Source organism: Ochotona curzoniae, unplaced genomic scaffold (genome assembly GCF_017591425.1).
Source record: "Ochotona curzoniae isolate NIBS_2020 unplaced genomic scaffold, NIBS_Ocur_1.0 contig_2318, whole genome shotgun sequence".
NCBI lineage: Eukaryota > Metazoa > Chordata > Mammalia > Lagomorpha > Ochotonidae > Ochotona > Ochotona curzoniae.
The window spans coordinates 5671918-5692510 of NW_024465419.1; the positions used below are offsets into that span (position 1 = coordinate 5671918).

Sequence of the window (20593 nt, forward strand, 5' to 3'; positions counted from 1 at the left end):
ACAGTTCCAAAGTCAACAGCAAATTTCTTCCTTTTTAAAAAAAGATTTATTTATTTTTATTGGAAAGGCAGTTATACAGAGAGGAGGAGAGACAGAGAGGAAGATCTTCCGTCCAATGATTCACTTCCGAAGTGGCCACAATGGCTAGTACTGCACTAATCTGAAGCCAGGAGCCAGGAACTTCTTTCCGGGTCTCCCACACGGGTGCGGGGTCCCAAGGCGTTGTGCCTTCCTTGACTGCTTTCCCAGGCCACAAGCAGGGAGCTGGATGGAAAGTGGAGCTGCCGGGAGTAGAACTGGTGCCCATATGGGATCCTGGCACACTCAAGGCAAAGACTTTAGCCTCTGTGCTATTGTGTCAGGCCCAACAGCAAATTTCAAAGCAGTTATTCCCAAGTGTCTTGAGAACAGATGGTGATTAAAAGGCAGATGTATTTATTGTGTATTTGTAATGTAATTTTTAATTTTTAAAATATATTATTTATTTCAAGGAAAATTGGTTTGGGGGAGAGCGAGAGAAAGGGGAAAAGAGAGACAAGAGGGAACAAGAATCTTCCATCCACTGACTGATTCCCCAAATTGCCACATTGGCCAGGGATATGCCAGACTGAACCTGGAACTCCATTTGGGTCTCTCATTTGGGTAGCAGAGCCCCAAGTACTTCAGTCATCTTCTTTTTTCTCAGACACATTCTCAGGGAACTGACTGGAAGCACAACTGTCAAGACTGGAAACTTCCCTCTAGTGTGGGATGTTGGCATGGCAAGCAGCAGTTTATCCTGCTGTTTCACAACACTGACTTGTAATATACATCTCTCATTTTAAACATCAAAGGAAAGTTATTTTAGAAGTTTTGCCATCGATATTTATTTAGCTTTTCTCCCATTTTGCTTGTAAAATATTAGCGTTGTTCTTCTGAACAAAACTTCTTAGTTTGTGTTTTTCTACACGGTCCACTCTAACGCTTCACTTAAACACAGTCATGCCTGAGGAGAGAGACTACCTGTGCCTCTGGGAATTGAATGCTGTACCTGCTTCTCAGAACTGCACACCTGAAGGTCACATCAGGTTTGCACCCTCTGCTTAATGGCTCTCCTCTCCCTGATGGACTTCATAAAAAACAATTTCTTATTTGTTTACATTTATCTCCTTGTGGCTTTTCTGAGAAACATAGTTTTGTGGCTCCTGCCTTATGGTTTAACAAAATCAAAATCAGACTTGGTTAAAATTTATTTATTTATTTATTTATATTGGAAAAGCAGATATGCAGGGAGGAGAGACAGAAATATCTTTTGTCCTCTGGCTTGTTCCGCACGTGGCTGCTATGGCCAGGATCCAGGAGCTTCTTCTGGGTCTCCCACTTGTGTGCAATGTCCCAAGGCATTCAGTCATCCTCTACAGATTTCCCAGGCCACAAGCAGGATGGAATGTACAGCATCTGAGATATGAACTGGCACTCATATGGGATCTCAGTGCATGCAAAATGAGGATTTAGCCATGGAGTCATCGTCCCGGGCTTCTTGCCTATTATTTGGAAGCAGAAGCAGTGACATTTCAGCGCTTTACAACTTCTTTGTTCATGATAGAAACATGAATTTTTCTATTGATTGTAAGCCACTCATGACTGTTAACACACAGTCAAATGTGTGCGAGATGAGGAAGAGATAAAATCAGTGTGCGGAATTCTGGCACACAGGGGATAGGAGCAGTGGTCCCAGTGACCAGAGCTGTCTGGAGTTTCTCATCAGGGATTCCTAAAGAATTAGCATTTACCTGCACTAAGGGCAAAGGGAATAGGATTGGAGTGTGCATGAGCATGTGGGGGAGGTGGCTGATGCTGTCATTTTCAGGGATCAGTCTGCAGTGACTAGGCATTGTGTTGCTGAAGAACAATTTCCTTAGCTTACAGTTGTGCTAAGAGTTTATCTGGAGTGTGAACAGAGACGAGTGTTAGTAGATGATAACATATTTTTTTTCTTTTAAAAAAAGATTGATTGATTTTATCAGAAATGCAGATATACAGAGAAAATAAGAGAGAAAGATCTTGTGGCCACTGCTTCACTCCCCAAGTGGACCCAACAGCCAAAGATGATCTGAAGCCGGGAGTTTCCTTGGGGTCTCTCATGCGGACATGGTATGACAAGGCTCTGGGCCGCTCTCCTCTGCCCTCATGGACCACAAGCAGGGAGCTGGAAGGGAAGTGGAGCTGCCTGGACATGAACTAGCACCTGCATGGAATCCTGGTGCATGCAAGGCAAGGATTTAGTTGTTCCCTCAGGTCTGAAGCACTGACAGGTATCTGTGCTCTCTGGCACTTGTGACCGGTCATTTATTGTTGCCTTTCCAGGACTAGATTGTGCAGCACTTGCCCGAGGAAGAGAAATTCAAAATTCAGGGTGCAGTTTGTAGTAAATATGGATTGCTTTTGTATCATGGTGACAACTGTAGTTTTAGAAATGAGGGATGTCTGGGCAGCGAAACTCCAGCTACTTAAAGTCAATTGCTTGAAGGTTGCTCATGGACTCAGATGTCAATGATATCTATAAAAGCTGGATTTGTCATGTTTTTCACCTAAAATTTAACTTTCAAAATCTTTGGCTTATTCTATTGTGAAATATCTCTTGACATCTTGCTATACTATGTAGTGATTGTGTTTTTCTTTCTTCATAGCAACAAAATTATGCTGTAGTAATAATTACCATCTTAAGGACTATTACTTACCTTAACGGTTAAGATCCCCACATCCTCTATCAGACAGAGCAGATGGCTCTAATGCCTGGCCCTTGACTCCAGCTTCTCGCCAATGCAGGCCTTGGGAGCTACCAGTGATGACTCAGTGACTGGGTCCTTGCTATCTGATATGGGAGACCTGGGTTAAGTTTCCAAGTCCTGGCTTTGGCCCTGACTCCGATCCAGCTGCTGTGAGCATTTGAGGAGTAAATACCTCTCTTCCTGCCTCTCTGCCTCCCAAATAAATTTTATTTTTTAAAAATACTAGCAGAGTACAGGGTGACAGCAATTTTATACCTAATTGCTAGTTTTGCCAAGAGTTCCACTTAGCACAAGGCTAGATACAGTTCATTCTCCCCCAAGGCAGACATTCCACAGAAGTTAAAAGGATTTGACAGGGGCATGCTGCTGACGAACAGCAGGTTTTCATCTAATATCAAGCTTCTTTTTGCTCCATCACACCTTATCAGCCATGAAGAATTTAGAAGTGATAAAGAATTATGTACACAACACCATGCCCTTCTTTACCCATGTTATGATCTTGTCACAAATCCCTCACAACAAAAAATAATGTGTGCCTATCTAATGTCTACATATGAAGTGAATATGGCAAAATGGTTAAAACTTATATTTAAAAACAAAAACAGATTTCTAAGAAAGAGATATTACTCTTCATGTAAGTATTCTGCGTGAAGCAAGACATTTTCATAGTTCTATTCATTGCTAACAAATTTGTTTGCTGAGTTAGGGAATATATTGGAAGATCTGGTATATTTTATGTTATCAAAGTGTCCAAGGATGTGTTTCTCTATAATGTGTTGAAAAGTATTGTTTTATATATGTTTAAGAAATCTCATTCACAAGATTAGCATGTGTTTGTCTTGGATTCTGAGGTCTAGGGGATTGTGTTAAGTTTAATGCTGCCTGTATAGACATCTTGCTCCTGATAAATATTTTTCCATCCTTGGTTAATTAAATCAAAGTGTGTATGTGTGTGTACATGCATGTGAATAATATGCATGCATGTGGTCCATGAAAGTGATAAGAGCCTGCACATCAACAACCTGTAGGGACCCCTGAAGTTAGCCCTGCCAGATCTCATCAACCATTTTCTAATCAAGAGACTAAATGATGCTGTAAATTATGACTTGGAAAGGAAGTTGGAAATGTTTCCAAAGCCTAAATAAGCAATTATAATCATTCCATCATTCCAGACATACAATAAAACTGCTGACTAGAAATTACAATGAATTGTACAGTATTCTTTTGCTCATTAGGAAATATTTCTTTTGAAATAGGTCATAAGGAACATTCTTTCCTTTTAATTACTAGATGCAAGCAATAATGTGCTCTAATGGAAAAATGTGTCAATCAAAGTCAGAAGATCTGAAATCTAGTTTAACTCTGTGAGGTTCTTCAAACATATTTTTTTGAAGTTTGAAACTACATACATGATTAACAAACTTTTTTTCAGAATATTATTGAAGGGATTGTTCTTTGGTTAACATGAATAAGAAAATAAATTGATATCTTAATATACTGACTCATGAGTATTTATAAATTCATTGATTTTGTACTCTGAACAACTTGAGTATGGAGGTCTTATTGTATTATTCATTTTCATTAATATTTATTATTCTTGGAAGAATCCACATGCATCCACATGCATTTGTCCTTTCCATCTACAACCTTTATCCATCCATCACTTGTCAACACATATTTAGCCACTCTCTATGGCATACATAAAGCTTTAGTTTATGGAATTTCTAATCAAGTAATCTTTCTAGAAATATCTGGACCCTTTGGTAAGAATGTGTCAAAAAGAACCTTTGTATCACATGTTATTTAGATGATGAGGCGGTTTTGATAGAAGACACTAATATTTCTTGTATTAACAGCATTTTTAATGAAATCATTAATCAGATCAAAAATGTGTGTTTGATTTCATATTACATGAATTGTATGCAGGAGAACGATTGGAACTGAGCCAATCCAAAGCCAGGAGCCTCTTCTGGGTCTCCCACATGGGCTGTCCTTGACTGCTTTCCCAGGCCAAGAGCAGGGAGCTGGAAGGGAAGTGGGGCACCAGGATTAGAACCGGCGCCCATATGGGATCCTGGGCGTGCAAGGGGAGGACCTTAACCACTGCGCCACCGCGCCAGGCCCCACCTCACTGCTCTTAAAGGACTCCGTGGATAGCTGTGTTTGAGGGAGGCAGAGACGCTGACATTAGACAAGTACAGTGTAGTAAATGTGATCGTAGCAGAACTTACAATAATCTGGTAGCATTATGTGTTGTGGCACATGCTAGGTACTATCTGAGGGCTGTGCATGAATTTTCACATTTTTAAAGATTCATTTTATTTACTTATTTATTATTGAAAAGATATACAGAGAGGAAGATCTTTCATCCATTAATTCACTCCCCAAGTGGCTGCAATGGCCGTAGCTGCACTGATCCAAAGCCAGGAGCCAGGAGCCTCTTCTGGGTCTTCCACGCAAGAGTCCCAAGGCTTTGACTATTTTTGACTATTTTCCCAGGCCACAAGCAGTGAGCTGAATGGGAAGCGGGGCTGCCGGGATTAGAACCTGGAGCCATATGGGATCCCAGAATGTGCAAGGCAAGGACTTTAGCTGATAGACTACCATGCCAGGCCCCAAATGTCACGTTTAATACTGACATCAGTATCCCTGTTTTGTAACAAGGAAGCTTGACCTGTCCAAAGTCAGGTGCTGAGGAGAGGCTGACTGAGGTCCGAGCAGGTGCTCTTCCCTGATGCAGAGGCCTGTACTTCTCCCCATTGTGCTGAATGGCTCCCATTGTAAAGGCCATGGAGAGCAAGGCTATCCCAGAAAGCCATGCTCTGAGAATGCTTTCCTGAGGAAAGGGATCGGAGGTTAACTGACAGTGTATTGGAGTGGCAGATGGTACAATGCTGCTGACTGTTCCTTCTGACCTTTTGTGAGGCAACTCCCAGAGTAGTACTATGCCCTTGAGTTCACTGTGGATGTGTATTTGTGGGGTGGTGGTGGTGTTGAGAAGGGAGAGGAAAGGAAAGGCATTGTGGGAAAGAAACAGCATGAACACATGCACAGCAAGGCTGTAAGACAGAATGACCAGTGTGTGATGACACAGTTTGGTTTCTTGTGCCTTAGATAGCCTTGGAAGGAGTGGGGGAGGTCAGGAGGTAGGGCTGGGAAGGAGCCCTGCTCACAGACTCAGCATCTATTGTACAGGGGCCACAGGTCTCACTCCTGTCATGCCCAGGATCATCACATAAGCAGATCAAAGAGTCAGTTAGAGAATGCTTCTGGTTTCCCCAGGAGTCTCAGGAAAAGAAGTCAAGATCTGTGTGATACAAGATAGAAGTAAAACTGAGATTGGTCTCAGTGATTCTGAAACATTCAATTCTTCCTTTAGACTTTTTGATGGCTTAAGCTCAAACGGCCTTGTCCTGTGGGATGTACTGGGATTGACCTTCCCTCCTAGGCATGGGGTCATTCCAAAGAGCCTAGCTTAACACAAAGCAGGGTCTTAGACAATGGATATTTTGTACTGTGTGTTAAAAAACTTAATACAATGTGTTAACGAATTAATAGGAAGAGCTAACCCCTATTACTATGAAATACATTTTCACCAAACTGAAACAGTTAGCATTGTTTTAACATTCAGGAAGCTATGCTTTACTTTTGTAAGAAAATTCACTTGGGACTTTTTATTCCCAAATAAAAGAGATTTCTTTATATAATATGGTGCTTTATAATACCAGAGTGAAATTTTGCTGCTGAATGTTATTTGTTATTTGTTATGTGTAAGTGTATAAGCCTCAGGGACACAGTTCAGCACTCAGCCTATTCCTCTTCCTGTGACGCGCAGGACCCATTAAACCACCCTTGAACTCATTTCTCTGACCCGAAGGGGGGTCTACCCATTAGTGACACCTGCTGGAAGGACCAGCTTTGCAAAGGATACAGAATTCTGGACTGCACTGACCTGTGGTAGGTGTGGCTGTCCTGTGTGCGTGGCCTCAGTTTCTTTGTAACACACTGCACGTCAGGTGGAATGAGGTAGGTAGTGCCTGCTTTATTAGCAGTCATCTTTGAGATCCATTCACACTGGCTGCTTTGTTTTGCTTTGAATAGAATGCAATGTCCTGGGTCTTCGTTTCTTCAGCTCTAAGACCAGCCCATCGGCCTACATCATGAGAAGATGTAGAACATTGGCTAGGAAGGTATGGGAGAGGTACTGATCCTCCCTGCTCCCATGCTATTGTTCTTCATTTCTCACAAGGAAAGTCAGAGAGAGCTGTAGGCAGCTTCTACAGAAGTTTTTCAAGGTCATAAAAAATGAGAAATTAAAGGACGGGCATTCTTTTGGTCTTTATATGCATGCACACTGGCCGTTGGTACCTCCCAATTTTCACATTCTATGACACCTGATGGAGTTCAATGCTGAGTTCAAGTAGCTGCTTTCCTGATCCAAAGGATTCTGTGGACAAGCACTTCAGTGGAGAGAGCTCCCTTCTGCTTGTGTAATCTCTGAGCTTGAGAGGGTGTGAAATCCATTTCTGGAGAAGAGTGAAGATCAAGGCAAGGGATTTCACTGAGGAGCAAACTGAAGAGCAGGGGAATGTTATTGAAGAACTGCTGAGAAGTTGTTCTGGCATCTTCTGGGAATCCTTTAGAGTATTTTTATTTATGTATAAGCACTGTATCCATTGTTGGAGATTGGTAGATAAGCATCAAATATGTGTGCAAAAGTAAACAAAGGAGCCAACATTGCTGCATATCTGGTTAAGTCACCTTCTGTAACACCTGTATCACATATGGGTGCTAGTTTGAATCCTGGCTATTCCACTTCAGATCCAACTACCTGTTAGTGCATCTGGAAAAGCAGCAGAAGGTAGTCAAGTGCTTGGGCTCCTCACGCCCATGTGGAAGATCCATAAAATGCTTCTGGTTCCTGACTTTGACGTGGCATAACCCCAGCTATTTTGGCCATTTGGGAAGTACACCAATGGATAGAATCTCCCCCTCTTCCTCTTCTAGTCCCTCTCTCTGCCCCTCACCTCACTGTCCTCCCTTCATCTATCTCCCATACCTCTTCCCTCCTCTCTCTTTCTTTCAAGATAATAAACAAATATTTAAAGAAAAGAAAAAAAATCATTCACGATCTTTTGCCTAGGTGAATTTCCTATGAGATCTGAATCCCTCTCTCCCTCTTTTGACTCCAAAGTCCCCGCATAGACTTTGTCTGACCAATAGGTTCTTGTCAGGGATCAGAGGGTGTGTGTGTGTGTGTGGAGAGAGAGAGAGAGAGAGAGAGAGAGAGAGAGAGAGAGAGAGAGAGAGAAAGGGGGAGAAGGAGAGATGGAAATAAAAATGAAGGGATTGGCATGTACAGTTTGGGTATTGGCAGCTATGATGTCTTGGGGCAGGTTATAGGATGCAATTTGAGAGCAAGTATGTCCTAAAAACAAAAATCTCTCTTTCTTGTGGGACTCCAGTCTTTTCCTTTTTCTCTCAACTGGAGAGGTGAGGCCGCCTGCATTGTGGAACATCATTCTAAGCCTCCTGGCTTAATTGTTGAAACAGAGGCAATATTTAGACTGGGCTTTGGCCTAAACCTGAGTTGCTTAAGTAACCTGGCCTGGCATGGTTGACACACACAAAGAAAGTATTTCTCCATGTTAATATTGGGCTGCTGAGCAGCAGCAGAAAACAGAACCCCAATTTCTGGATATCTGGCATACGGAAGGCAGGACATACAGCAGTGCTGGGGTGGGAGGGACTGCTGCATTGTCCTCCTTTGAAGTTGAATTGGGGATCAGGCAGAGTGGGCACTAAGTGTGTCCTCCATCTGCTCTGCTTCAGGCCTGGAATATCTATTTCCAAAACAGAAAGATAGAGAAGGCTTTTGTTTGGGGGCAGCAAGGAGAGCTGGAGGAAATCAGATTCTTTCCCTGATTGAATGGCTGAGGCAGAAGTTAGAATGGCAATGTCTCTACATGATGGATGGGGTGGCAGGTGAGCACAGAGGCTGAAGTCAGGTGACAGACACAGGGCTTGGCCATACAGTCTTCTCTGTTCTCCCCTTCCAAGGAGACACTTGCAACAGGTGTACACAGATTTGAGCTCCTTCCGAAAAAAACACATTTCCCATGAGCTGGAGGCATCTTGCTCCCTCCCTGTGGAAGCTCAGGAGTTGAGGAAAGGACTTCGTTCTGCACATCATGTTTTTTCACCATCAGTGTGACCTAATCACATCTCTACCTTCCGCAGGAATGCTTTTTTGGCTCAGATATGGACCTGCTTGATCTTTCTTTTTTGTTTTATTTTCTCATGAAGGTAGGCTTCCTGCCAGAATAAATAGCTCTCAGTTCTGAGAGAAGCAAGCAGCACACACAGATACCAACCTGCTCAATGACACCTTAGAAGTTCAGTGGACTTATGCTCTCTGAGTCCGAGATTCCTAGCTGTACTGGGTAGACAAAATGAAGATGAAGATCATTTTCAGCTTGGGACATTATGAGGAGACCCTCACCACACTGGGGTCAGATAAGTTGCTATCACCTTCTGAAAGGAGGTCAAAGTTGGATCTTATATCTTAATAATGTTATGAGTTCAGTCCTAGAACTTGGCTAATTCTAGAGGAACACATTCATTTTACAACCTAACCTGGACCCCACCACCTGATCTGACACAGTATTTAATATCATCTTTAATTTGGATTCTTGAGATTATTTTGTGATTAGGGCACATTTAGAAAATTGCCTTTTATATGCTTATTTATTTAATATTAATATAAATGCAGCAGTGCACTCTTGCCTATTGATACATTCCATGATGTTTTGCAGACGCATGAAAGTACAGGTGGTAGGTACTTAATCCTGTGTCTATCATGTTTTTCCCAGTGCAGACCTACTTATGATAAAATGGAGTTTATGACTCTAGCCTAGAGAGCATCAGTAACTAACAATACAGTAGAATAATTATAAAAGCATATTGTACTTGAAGTTGTTTACGACTTATACATTATTTATATCTGGAATTTTCCATTAATAGATACAGATCATGGTTAACTCTCAGTAACCAAAACTATGGAAAATCAAACTGCAACTAGGTGAGGGAGATTAGTGTGTGCTCTGAAATGTACCAGGAACTTCAGGGTCTGTGAAAGCCAGGGCCTCTGGCATGCTCTGCCAGCATTTTGCTCTGGATCTTCCCACCTGTGCAAAGTAATTATTCCACTGAACTCCATGTACCAAAGGCAAGGCTGTATCATGAGCTAATGTGGGTCAGGTGTGTGTTGTTACTGAAAAGACTACGTGGGCTGTGATACTTGTTTTGGGACTGATTTTCACACTGCTGTCTGTCCATGTTTGACCTTCATTGAGTGGAGCCATTGTGAGCTGTTTTTGCCAGAATAATTGTCTATATTGAGCTTGAGATCAACTCATGTCTTATTGGTTAGAAACATTGATTCCAAACTTCTTTTTCTGAAGAGCAAGGAACAGTTTTTCCTCAGCCTTTCAGCTTTGACTGGAGGAGAGCAGGGGAGATAGATGGGCAGGTAAACTATCCATGTTACTGCCCTTAGTAAGTGCCCTTTTTATGTTAGTTCATTGAGTTCCAATGAATGATAAATGGGATGACAATTGTGCTCAGTTGTGGTTGTTATTATTGTAAATATTATTTGTATTATCTATATCAGAGTGGGATGCAAGAAGTATGACAATTTTATTCCACATTAAAGGAAGTTTTAAATAAATGATAGATTTTTTTTGTATCAGGGACCTTATGAGTGACTCATTTTGAGTAAAAGAGTGGCAGTGTGGGAATATGCACTGTATCTTTGCACATACTTGTTTACACAGGAAACAGTGCTACTGAAATTTGGTGGTTATTAGAATTCTAGTAAGTTGATATTAAAGTATATTCTTACCCTATTGTATGTGTTTCCTCATATAGCACTCTGTATGCAATTTCAAAGTGCAGGGATTAACATGTGAATGGATGGGGCTAGCATTGTAGCACAGCATGGTAAACTGCCACTTGGTTTGCTAGCATCCCAAGTGAGTGCTGGCTCAGGTCCTGGCTGCTTTATCTCTAGTCCAGTTCCCTGGCAATGCTCATAAGAAAGCAGTAGATGGTGACTCCAATGCTTGAACTCCTGCAGCCACATAGGAGACCAAATTAAGCTCCTGGATCCTGGCATCTACTCATCCCTGGCTATTGTGGTCATTTTAAGAGTGAACCTGCAGAGGAGTATCTTTTTCTCTTTCTGTAACTCTTTCAAATAAACAAATACATGTTTTAAAAAGCAAAAGAAATAGTACCTTTCAACTAACTAAATGCTTTTTAAAAATTAAATAAATTGAACAGGAAAACCTCTCCCTAAATTTTCAGTTCATAATACACTGAAGTGCTTAATGTGGTCTTACGCAGCAGCCAAAGGTCATGTGTTGAGATACAAATTGGAGCAGGGTTGGATATGCTTAACTACAACTTCAGTCATTTGAAGCAAGTCTGTGGGTCTCTGATTCCACTTGGATTCTTAGGAAGAGATCCCAGGAAATGCTTCTGTCCTGAAAACAGCGCATGGTGGAACAATACCTCATTGAATGTTCTTTGATCCAAGGAGAATTCTGATGGGATAGCATGTTTTATTTACCCATGAAGGAATGCAAGGAGAGAATTCTGGCAGTAAACACACTTAATTAACTTGACTTACAAATCAATCCAGCAATAAATTTAAATTTATAATTTGGTGATTAGTTCCAGTGTCTTACTGCAGGATTTCAATGAATTAGATCGCTGCTTTAACATATCTGGTTGTGAATAAATTTGCAATTGTCATTATTTTATAAAGCTGAGGATGCACACACCCTATGATCTAGCAATTCCAATTCCAGATATTTACCCTAGAGAAACACTTTGTCCTGTGCACAAGGAGACCAACACACACATTTATTGCAATATTGCTGGTGAATGAGTATGCAAAAAATTGGAGACAATCTTAAAAGTTTGGTTAGTGAGCAAATATATAAGATATGTGTTCTCTGTCTGCCTTGTGGACTTCTGTAGAGGAATCAAGGATAAATATTGAGATCTTCATGTGAAACAAAGGACCCCATGAGTACCGCTTGGGGAGTGAACCATGGGAAGAATGTAGTTTTACGAGGACCAGGAAAGCTTTAAGAACCCTGTAAACTTTGGAGCCATTTTTGTAAATTTAAAGATACTATGTATTTTTCTTTTACCTCCACATTGTATTTATTTTCAAAATTTCTCTCTCTCTGTATTTCATCTTATATTTATTTGTACTTACACGTACACATGGTGAAAATCATACAAGTGGTTATACTTATGGAGAGGAGGCAAAGCTAATATTAAAATGGTATTTTAAGAGGGTTTATTTTAACATATATGTTTCTACATACATTTTGACTGATAAAAATAGAATTTTGTGGGATTAAGAATATAAAAATATAAATAGTTAATTTTGGATATGGACCAAAAGGATTGTTATTTTCTCACTTGTACTTTTCTGATTTTTTTCAAAAACTTCAAACTGAAAGAAATCAAATAATGTATCCCTTAATTTTACTTTCTTTATGTATTGTTGGAACTTGGTCATGATGAGATGACTAGGATCTGTGGTTTAATTTGAAAGGAAAGTTCTTGTGATTATCAATTGTATCTGCCCTTTTTAAAAAAGGGAAATCAATGGTTCTGGGTATTTGGATTCACATGACTCCATTTTTATTTTGTAAGGAGGAATGATATGATATACCTTGAAAAGTTTCCTTAAAACATGATCTTTAAGCAGGGCATTCCACCTAACAAGGACACATAATCACTGGGCTATTTAAGGTTTTTTATGAAAAAATAAGAGCTCTTATGAAGTTGTGCATGTTCTGCCAAGGTGAAGTCAAGAGAAACATAAAATGATAGGATTCTGAGGTTAATCTCATGAAGATGCGTGAATCAAGTGGTGGGAGAAAGAACAACTTCTAAGTTTACAAGTTGCACATGAATTTTCAACTATATACCAGACAATAACATAGTTGGCACCTATTTCATGGTGAGAATGTGCAGAGAAATTGGTTCTCTCTCACTGAAGTGACAATCTGGGCACACCAGTACCGAAGTCCACTATTTGTGCACAACCTGTGTGTGTTCAGCTGTGGTCTCACAGATAGTATGCATTCCAGGGTTATGACAATATGATTTTTATTCCTCCTGGAGCTGTTGTGCTCAATTTTGTATCCTAATTATTATTATTATATGTAACACTTATTTTACAAATTGATGTGTTAATCAAAGGACATGTTGGTTGTAGAGAAGCATCTTTCTCAAGATAGTTGTTTCATTGCCTTGCTTTCGTATTCTTTGGAAAGCTGTAATATTCCAAGGAAGAGTGAACTAACTCAAAGCTTTGGCTAAACTCAAGAATGGGTGTTATGTTGAATTGAGAGGTAACATTTGATGTGTAAATATTATGTAACAAACAAAATACACTCAGCTGGCCTGTTGTTATATAGAGAGTTTGTTTTGCTTTTGAACAAAAGTGGTGCAAAGCAAATTGTTGGTCTGAGTACTGCAAAGTGCTCCCCAGGTGTCTCCAAAATCTGGAACCCTGCATTTGTGTGCTAACGTGGGGCACCAAAGATGCAAAATCTGCCATAAACAAAAAATCTATGATCAGTGTGTGACATGCATTTGTACTATTTTAATGGGAATCAACATATTGTAATGTTCTCCTCTTTTCACGTTCCCAGAGACTTGCAATTCAACAGACTAAGGGAGATTCCAGCTGCTGCCTTCAAGAAACTCAAGAATTTGAAGACCCTGTAAGTACATGCTGCTTACCATGACAAGCTTGTAGCTTTGTGATTCACAGTGAAAAGTCATTTAGAGAGTAAAGAAGAGTGTAACCTTGCTGGTGGTCTCATAACCAGCAACACAGGCAATACGTGCACTTTTTTTTACCACCTTCTGAATTTGGGAGATATTCCTATTATCTAATTGTCGCCTAGCAAAGCTTTTTGGGATGAAGAAATAGAGAATGACCACATAGCTTACCCGTGGTTTCTTTGGTGAGAAAGCACTAGAAATGGTATGAAAACCCATGGGTTCCTGAATTTCAAAACCTATTTGCTTTTCTTTATGCTGCTGAATCTTTTTATTTGTGATGATGTAAAAGTCCTCTAAAACTGTATAAATGGAAAAGTAAAACTTTCCAGCTAAGCATTGATTAAAAACAAAAATTCATGTGGAAGAAGCTCATGATTCCTGGCTTCGGACTGGCTCAGCCCTGGCAGATGCAGCTGCCTGGGTAGACAGAGTAAATAAATAAATAAATAAGTAAGTAAATAAATAAATAAATCTTAAAAACATATTCACCTAACAGATACCCATTCATTGACTCCTGTATGCTCAGCAATAATTTAGCTTGGGTCTGACACCAAATGCATGTGAGCTTGGAGTGCTATAATTATAGCCTGACCTTGTAGGAGAAGTCAGTGAAGAAAACCCAGCAGTAACATATAGGTGTCTTATTTTTTAAATTATCCTTATTGTATTTTAAAGGTAGAGAAAAGGACAGGGCAGGGGAGAATGTAAGGGAGAGGAGAAAAAGAGAGTGAGAAAGAGAAACTGAGATCGTCCTTCCACTGGTTTACTCTCCAGTGACCACGACAGTTATAGCTGGGCCTGACTGAAGCATTAAGAGCCAGGATCTGCATCTAGATGACCCATATGGATGGCAATAGTCATCAGCTGCTGTTAGGCATAGCCAAAGCTGGAGCCTCTTCTAGGTCTCCCGAGTGCATGCAGGGACCCAAGTACTTCCACTGATTTCTTAGGAGCATTGATAGGAACTGGAGTGGAAGTGGAACATCTGGGACTGAAACCAGCATCCAAAGTGGAGGTGTCATAGGTGGCAGCTTAACTAGTTATTTAACAATGCCAGTGCCAAAAATCATGAAAAGCATTAATAGTGCTTAATTTAAAAACCATTCTATGTTGCAGTGAGGTTAATCTTAGAGTGGGGGCTTCAATACTCAAGCGCTAGAACCACATAGGCACAGATCATATTCTCATACGTGACTTAGCAATCTTTTCAACTTGGCTGAACTTTGGCCACGTTCAGGGTGGGTTATCCCTTCTGATGCCAGAGGTCATGGCTTCACACTTATACTTTTAAAAAAATTATTTTATTTTGATAATCTTTACATAGTTGATTAAGGCACAAAGGATCACAGACTTGTGCTTTTATTATCTGATTTCTTTCCAATGAGTGAATACACATGTTTATCACAGTGTGTCTAGTTAGCATAATGTCAGAATATGAGAAAGCAAGAACCATGGCATTACTTCTTTATTTAAAAATAAAGCAACAGCTATCAAAATGTAACGGACACACTGGTTTCCCAGAGTTCTGGTGGGCATACAAGTTATTGTTTTATTCACCTGGAGACTCCAATTTAGGATTTCTTTGGTAGGGATCAAAACTCTGCATTTTGGTAAATTACTACATGGGGATATGACACTTGGGAATAGCGTTATTTGTGTCTTGTACTTTCTATTGAGATATGTAGATAACACACTAACCAAATGTCTTGTTCATTTATCACATGGCTCATGTTATCGACTTTTCATTAGCAATAGTTACCATTTAATTTTTAAAGATTATGACAAACTGATGATTTTTGTTGGAGTTAGACTGCATTTTGGAGTTGTCATGTACAAGGCTCCTTCAAAATGTTCTTGGAAAATGGAATTTAAAAATTTATTTTGATACAACAAGATTTTGAAATTCATGTATATGGACATGCATATTCAGAAAAATCTATCATTTTTTTAAGAAGAGTATTTCCATTTATTTATTTGAAAGGCAAAGTGATGGGGTGGTAAGAGAAAGATGGAAGTTCCACCTGGTGGTTCACTCCACAAATGCCTTCTTTCAACAGCCAGGAATGGTCCAGGTTGAAGACAGGAGCCAGGTACTTCATCTGGACCTCCAACATGGTGCCAGGAACCTGAGTACTGGGCCATCATTGGCTGCCTCCCAGCTGCGCTATCAGAACATTGTATCAGAAACAGTAGTGTGACTTGATCTCAGGCACTTCAAGATGAGCTACAGGCATCCCAAGTGATGGCTTAAACCACTGCTTCACAATACCCCATCAGGTTTATTTTTAAATATATTTTAATTCTATTATCCATAAGCTTTTTGAAGCAATCTTGTACAAAACATAGATTTTTAATTAATACTTCTCTTCATTTGGTAGGTTGTGCCTATTATTAACTTATGTTTAAATAATATTATTGCAAACCACAATGAAGTAGTGAGCAATTGTAGTATTAATTACAAGATTCATTTGCTGTTGTTGCATTACATATGTTACCTCTTTTCTTTGCTGCTACATTCCTATGGTACGTTTATGATGTCCATTTCGCAGTTAAGAAGACTGAGGCTCCAAGTTTCAGACAATTAGAAGGGGCAGGGGGGATTCATTCATAGTTTGTTCTCTGATCTGTATGATTTCCCCAGCTGCATTCAGGAAAGCTATTCTTTTTTTTTTTTTTTGATGTAACAGATGGCAGCTGACTTAAATAGTAAGCTGAGAGAGAGAGAGAGAGAGAGAGAGAGAGAGAGAGAGAGAGAGAAAGGAGGACCAGGTTTGCTGTTTAGAAAATGAGCTAAGAAATGAGACTTTGGAAACTCCTGAGACTGCAGAATACTTGTGCTAGAACAGTTGAGTAAGACCCAAGGGTCTTTGCTAATGTATTGTAAAGGAAAAAGAATGCAAGTGCCAAATCTTTAAAAATAGAGTTAAATTTTTCATGGAGGAATATTAAGATTTTTGATCATGTGGCTCTTATTCCAACACAGCAATACAAAAGAAATCAAGTCTGCTGCTTTTACTGGTGCTTTTATTTCCCTGGCTGCCTCTGTACTAAATTTCATGGCAGCTCATCTGTTTTCTTGAAGTTTCAAACAAATAATAACCGCATCACTCCTAGATGGTAGAAGGGAGTTTTTGTTTTTTCTTCCTGAGTTAGCATTCTTGTTTTAACACACACAGCTTGCTAAGAGGCTTATTTAAACAACACACATAGAAATGCTGTGTATTTCTGAAACCTAGAAGCCTCAGGGTAAACTCAATTATCTATTATCTAAAGACCAGGGATTTTGCCCCAAAAGTGCAGCCAAGTGAAGCTCTATAGAATTCTGACTCATCAGGGAACTGCAGCTTTCCCATCCCTGGATGAAACTGATAACAGTGATAGGCTTGGTAAATGGGTTCAAGTTCAATGGTGAGTGACACAGTTATGCTGATGGAAAGCGTGATGATACCTAAAGGAACAGCAACAGTTAGCACATGTCAAGGACAAAGGATTGGACTAAAGCACAGAAATTAAACAAGTGCATTCTGTCACTTAAATGATGCTTGTCAAACGCTGAACTCTGGCTCGGGTGGATCCCTCAGGTTTACCTGCATTCTTGCACAAGCAAGTCCTGGACAAAGGCAGGAGAGAATTGTTTCCACTCCTTCAAATGGCTTCGTGAAGCTTGGCAAGTTGTTTAACTCTCTTAGCCATCAATCAATTAAAAATATACCCTAAACCTGAAAAAGCAGTGGAATGATCTTTTTATAGTTTTACCTAAATCATTTGCTAATATTTTGCCACAATTGTTATTCTCTATACACAATTGTATATGAACATGTGTATAATTATCCATGTGTATATATGTGTGTATATACATGCATATATATATGTATTATAACCTAGACAATTAATTTCCTATCTTGTCATGATGCACAAATTATCAGGTGACGTCCCTTTTTTTCCTTTTATTTTGTTAATATTTACCTAGTTGAATAGGGTACAAAGGGTCGAGGGTTGCAGGAAAGTGGGTAAGACCATTGTTTCCACTTTTTTGTGTGTGTGTGTGTGTGTGTATTTGGGGTAAAGAGAAAGATTAAAGGAGAAACCCCACCAGACCTCCCACCCCATCCCACGGTCCCCGACATGGGACATGCTCCAAGGGCACTGCTCAAGTGGTTTCAATAGTTCAACAGTTCTGAATTGCTGCCAATCTCGCCATTTCAAGCACAAAGAAATTTCTCCAGAATCCACTGGCTGACATAGTCCACCCTAAAACAAGGACACGTTCTCAGATGATCACAACATAATTTCTAAAAGATCTATTTATTTTATTTGAAATTCAGAATCACAGAAAGAGGGGAAGAGAGAGAAAGAAATCTTTCATCCACCGATTCACTCCCCAAATGTCTGTTAGGGCCAGAACTGGGCCAAGGGTGTGTGGCTGACAAAGTGCTAGTGGAAAGAATCCAGGCCAAGCAGAGGACTCCCAGCTGACAGTTTACTCCAAGATCGTTGCATATGCATATAGGCTATCATCTCATGAACGTCATTCTGTATCCGTGAGCCCCGTCGCTGCTCTGCTCCAGGTGCTGCACCGTGTGAAGGAGCATCTCCTACCCAATACATTGAGATGTTACTCAATGGCTTTCCCATCTTTCAAAGAATGCTTCACTCTTTTTTTAAAAAAAGATTTGTTTCATTTTTTTATTGGAAAGTCAGATATATAGAAAGGAGGAGAGACAGAGAGGAAGACCTTCCATTCACTGACTCACTCCCAAGTGGCCTTAATGGCTGGAGCTGAGCTGATCTGAAGCCAGGAGCCAGGAGCCTCTTCTGGGTCTCCCACGCAGGTGCAAGGTCCCAAGTCTTTGGGTTGTCCTCAACTGCTTTCCCAGGCCACAAGCAGGGAGCTGGATGGGAAGTGAGCTGCCGGGATTAGAACTGGTGTCCATACGGATCCTTGCACATACAAGGCGAGGACTTCAGCCACTAAGCTACTGCACCATGCCCTCAAAGAATGTTTCACTATTAAACAGATCACTGGTAATATTATTTCTAAAGGTAAAATGTCTAATATAAATTTAAAATAGGAAACAACCAAAAAATTAATAATAATGTATACAAAATCGCAATACTAAACATATTGAGTACTTTAAAAAGTTATTTGCAGACAAAATTATGAAAAAAATGCATAGATAAAAGGCGTAGACAGTACAATTCCTTGCTTCCTTCAGCATGTGGGAAACTTTTGCATTCCTTGATGCTCCTTGTCCTGTGGCTGTACTGTTCCATATTCTGCGTCAAACTCTCTTTTTAAATGCCCCTTTCCTTTAAGTCTGTGCTATTCCCCTCTGCCTCTGTCGTGCTGGGACACTCGTGGTTTGATATGCGGCCAAATAATCCAGGGCAACCTCCCCCCAACACCCTTAATTCAGTCAGTTACTTACTGATTTGTTTTCTTTACAATGTAACAACTAGAGATTCCACAAATTAGGACCTGAGATTTTTTTTGGATGGCCAATATTCAGCTCCTTATTGAAAAATAAAAGTTTGTTATTATTAGTAGCTTTCAGGGTGCAGAGATTAGGAAGAGCAGTAATTGCAGTAATAATAACTCTAAGAGTAGCATATATTTAAAGACATCCTAATTATGAATTATAAAGGGAAGAATGACACTTGAAAAAGGCTGCAAGCCATGTGACTATGGGAGCTATCACTGTATTAAGAAACAGTATACGTAACCCCAAGCATCATATCCCTGAGAATCAAATATTAAATATATCGATAGTGCTTCTCTTAATACTAAAAAAAATAATAAAAATGTAAAATGAAATATTTAGATTAACATTTAATATCAAGGAACAAATACTAATGAAAAGGAATAAAGAAAGCCAATGTTACAAAGACATAGTTCTAAGCATTTTTCATCTATATACTCAATAAACCCTGGGCAATACTAGCTCCATCTCTATTTTGGAGCTGCAGATCATAAAACACAGAGAATCTGGCAAATTTGCTCAGTGCAGTAGAAAAATCAAGTGGCAGACCTGTGCTGAGAGCTAGCCCAGAAGCCCTGACGTCAAAGTTTACATTCCCAGCCACCCAGTAATCCTGTCCATGAAATGCTGATCTCTGTCATGGGGAAACTCCAACTTCTGCAGCTGTAAAGTGATAATGTCAGACATTACTGTAATCTACAAATGTAGAACTTCTTCTACTTTCTCAGTCTTGCCAAGTGCCCGGAATAAGAGTTGCCTTGCTCAGTGAACGGGTGTAGGAGCTCTGGAGGCCTTGGGAAGACTGCGGCCGTGTAATCCTGACTCCTACCTTCGCAGAGAAGTTGTCTTGCCCATCTTTGTGCAGTTTTCCCTGCATCCACCTTACTGTCACATGCTGCTGTGTCATTGTGGATAAAAATAGCAAAAATTACTGGAATATGCACCAGGGAAATTCAACCATAAATGTCTGTACAGAGGCCCTGCCTGATAGGTATGGCCCAGACATGGACTCTGGTCTGTAAAGAATCCTTGGAGTCCTTGTATCGGTTGCTTTGGTCTTTTTTTTTTTTTTTTAAGACTTATGAAAATGTATATTATGAAAAAAGTATAAATAAGTTTTGAAATACTCTGTATCAAAATAAATTTATTCCTACAAAAAAGTTTGTATATTATACCATTTCATGACATTCTGAAGATCAAAAGGAGACAGGGAGCTACTGAATGGTTACCGGAGCCGGGGAGGGGAAGGACACACTATAGAGGAAAAACCCCAGGAAATTCTACCTCGAGAGCAGCTAGGTGGCCATCATGGTTATACAATTGGCAGTCACACAAAATGACACTGTGTCTGTGTCAGTTTTTTTTTTGTTTGTTTGTTTGTTTGTTTTGGTTGCTTTGGTCTTTATCCTCCTCTGAATTCCAGAATTCTCTGAGCAGGAGGGTGTAACTTGTCATTTCTAAAAA

The 20593-nt window shown here is 40.0% G+C and overlaps 1 protein-coding gene across 1 annotated transcript in view; it reads left to right on the forward strand.

Moving 5' to 3' along the window:
* The window catches only part of PXDNL (peroxidasin like), a 372636-nt gene that overhangs the window by 119699 nt on the left and 232344 nt on the right, over positions 1-20593 (forward strand). Inside the window, 1 exon segment of the mRNA XM_040972689.1 lies at positions 13514-13585. Coding sequence (XP_040828623.1) covers positions 13514-13585 — 72 coding nt within the window.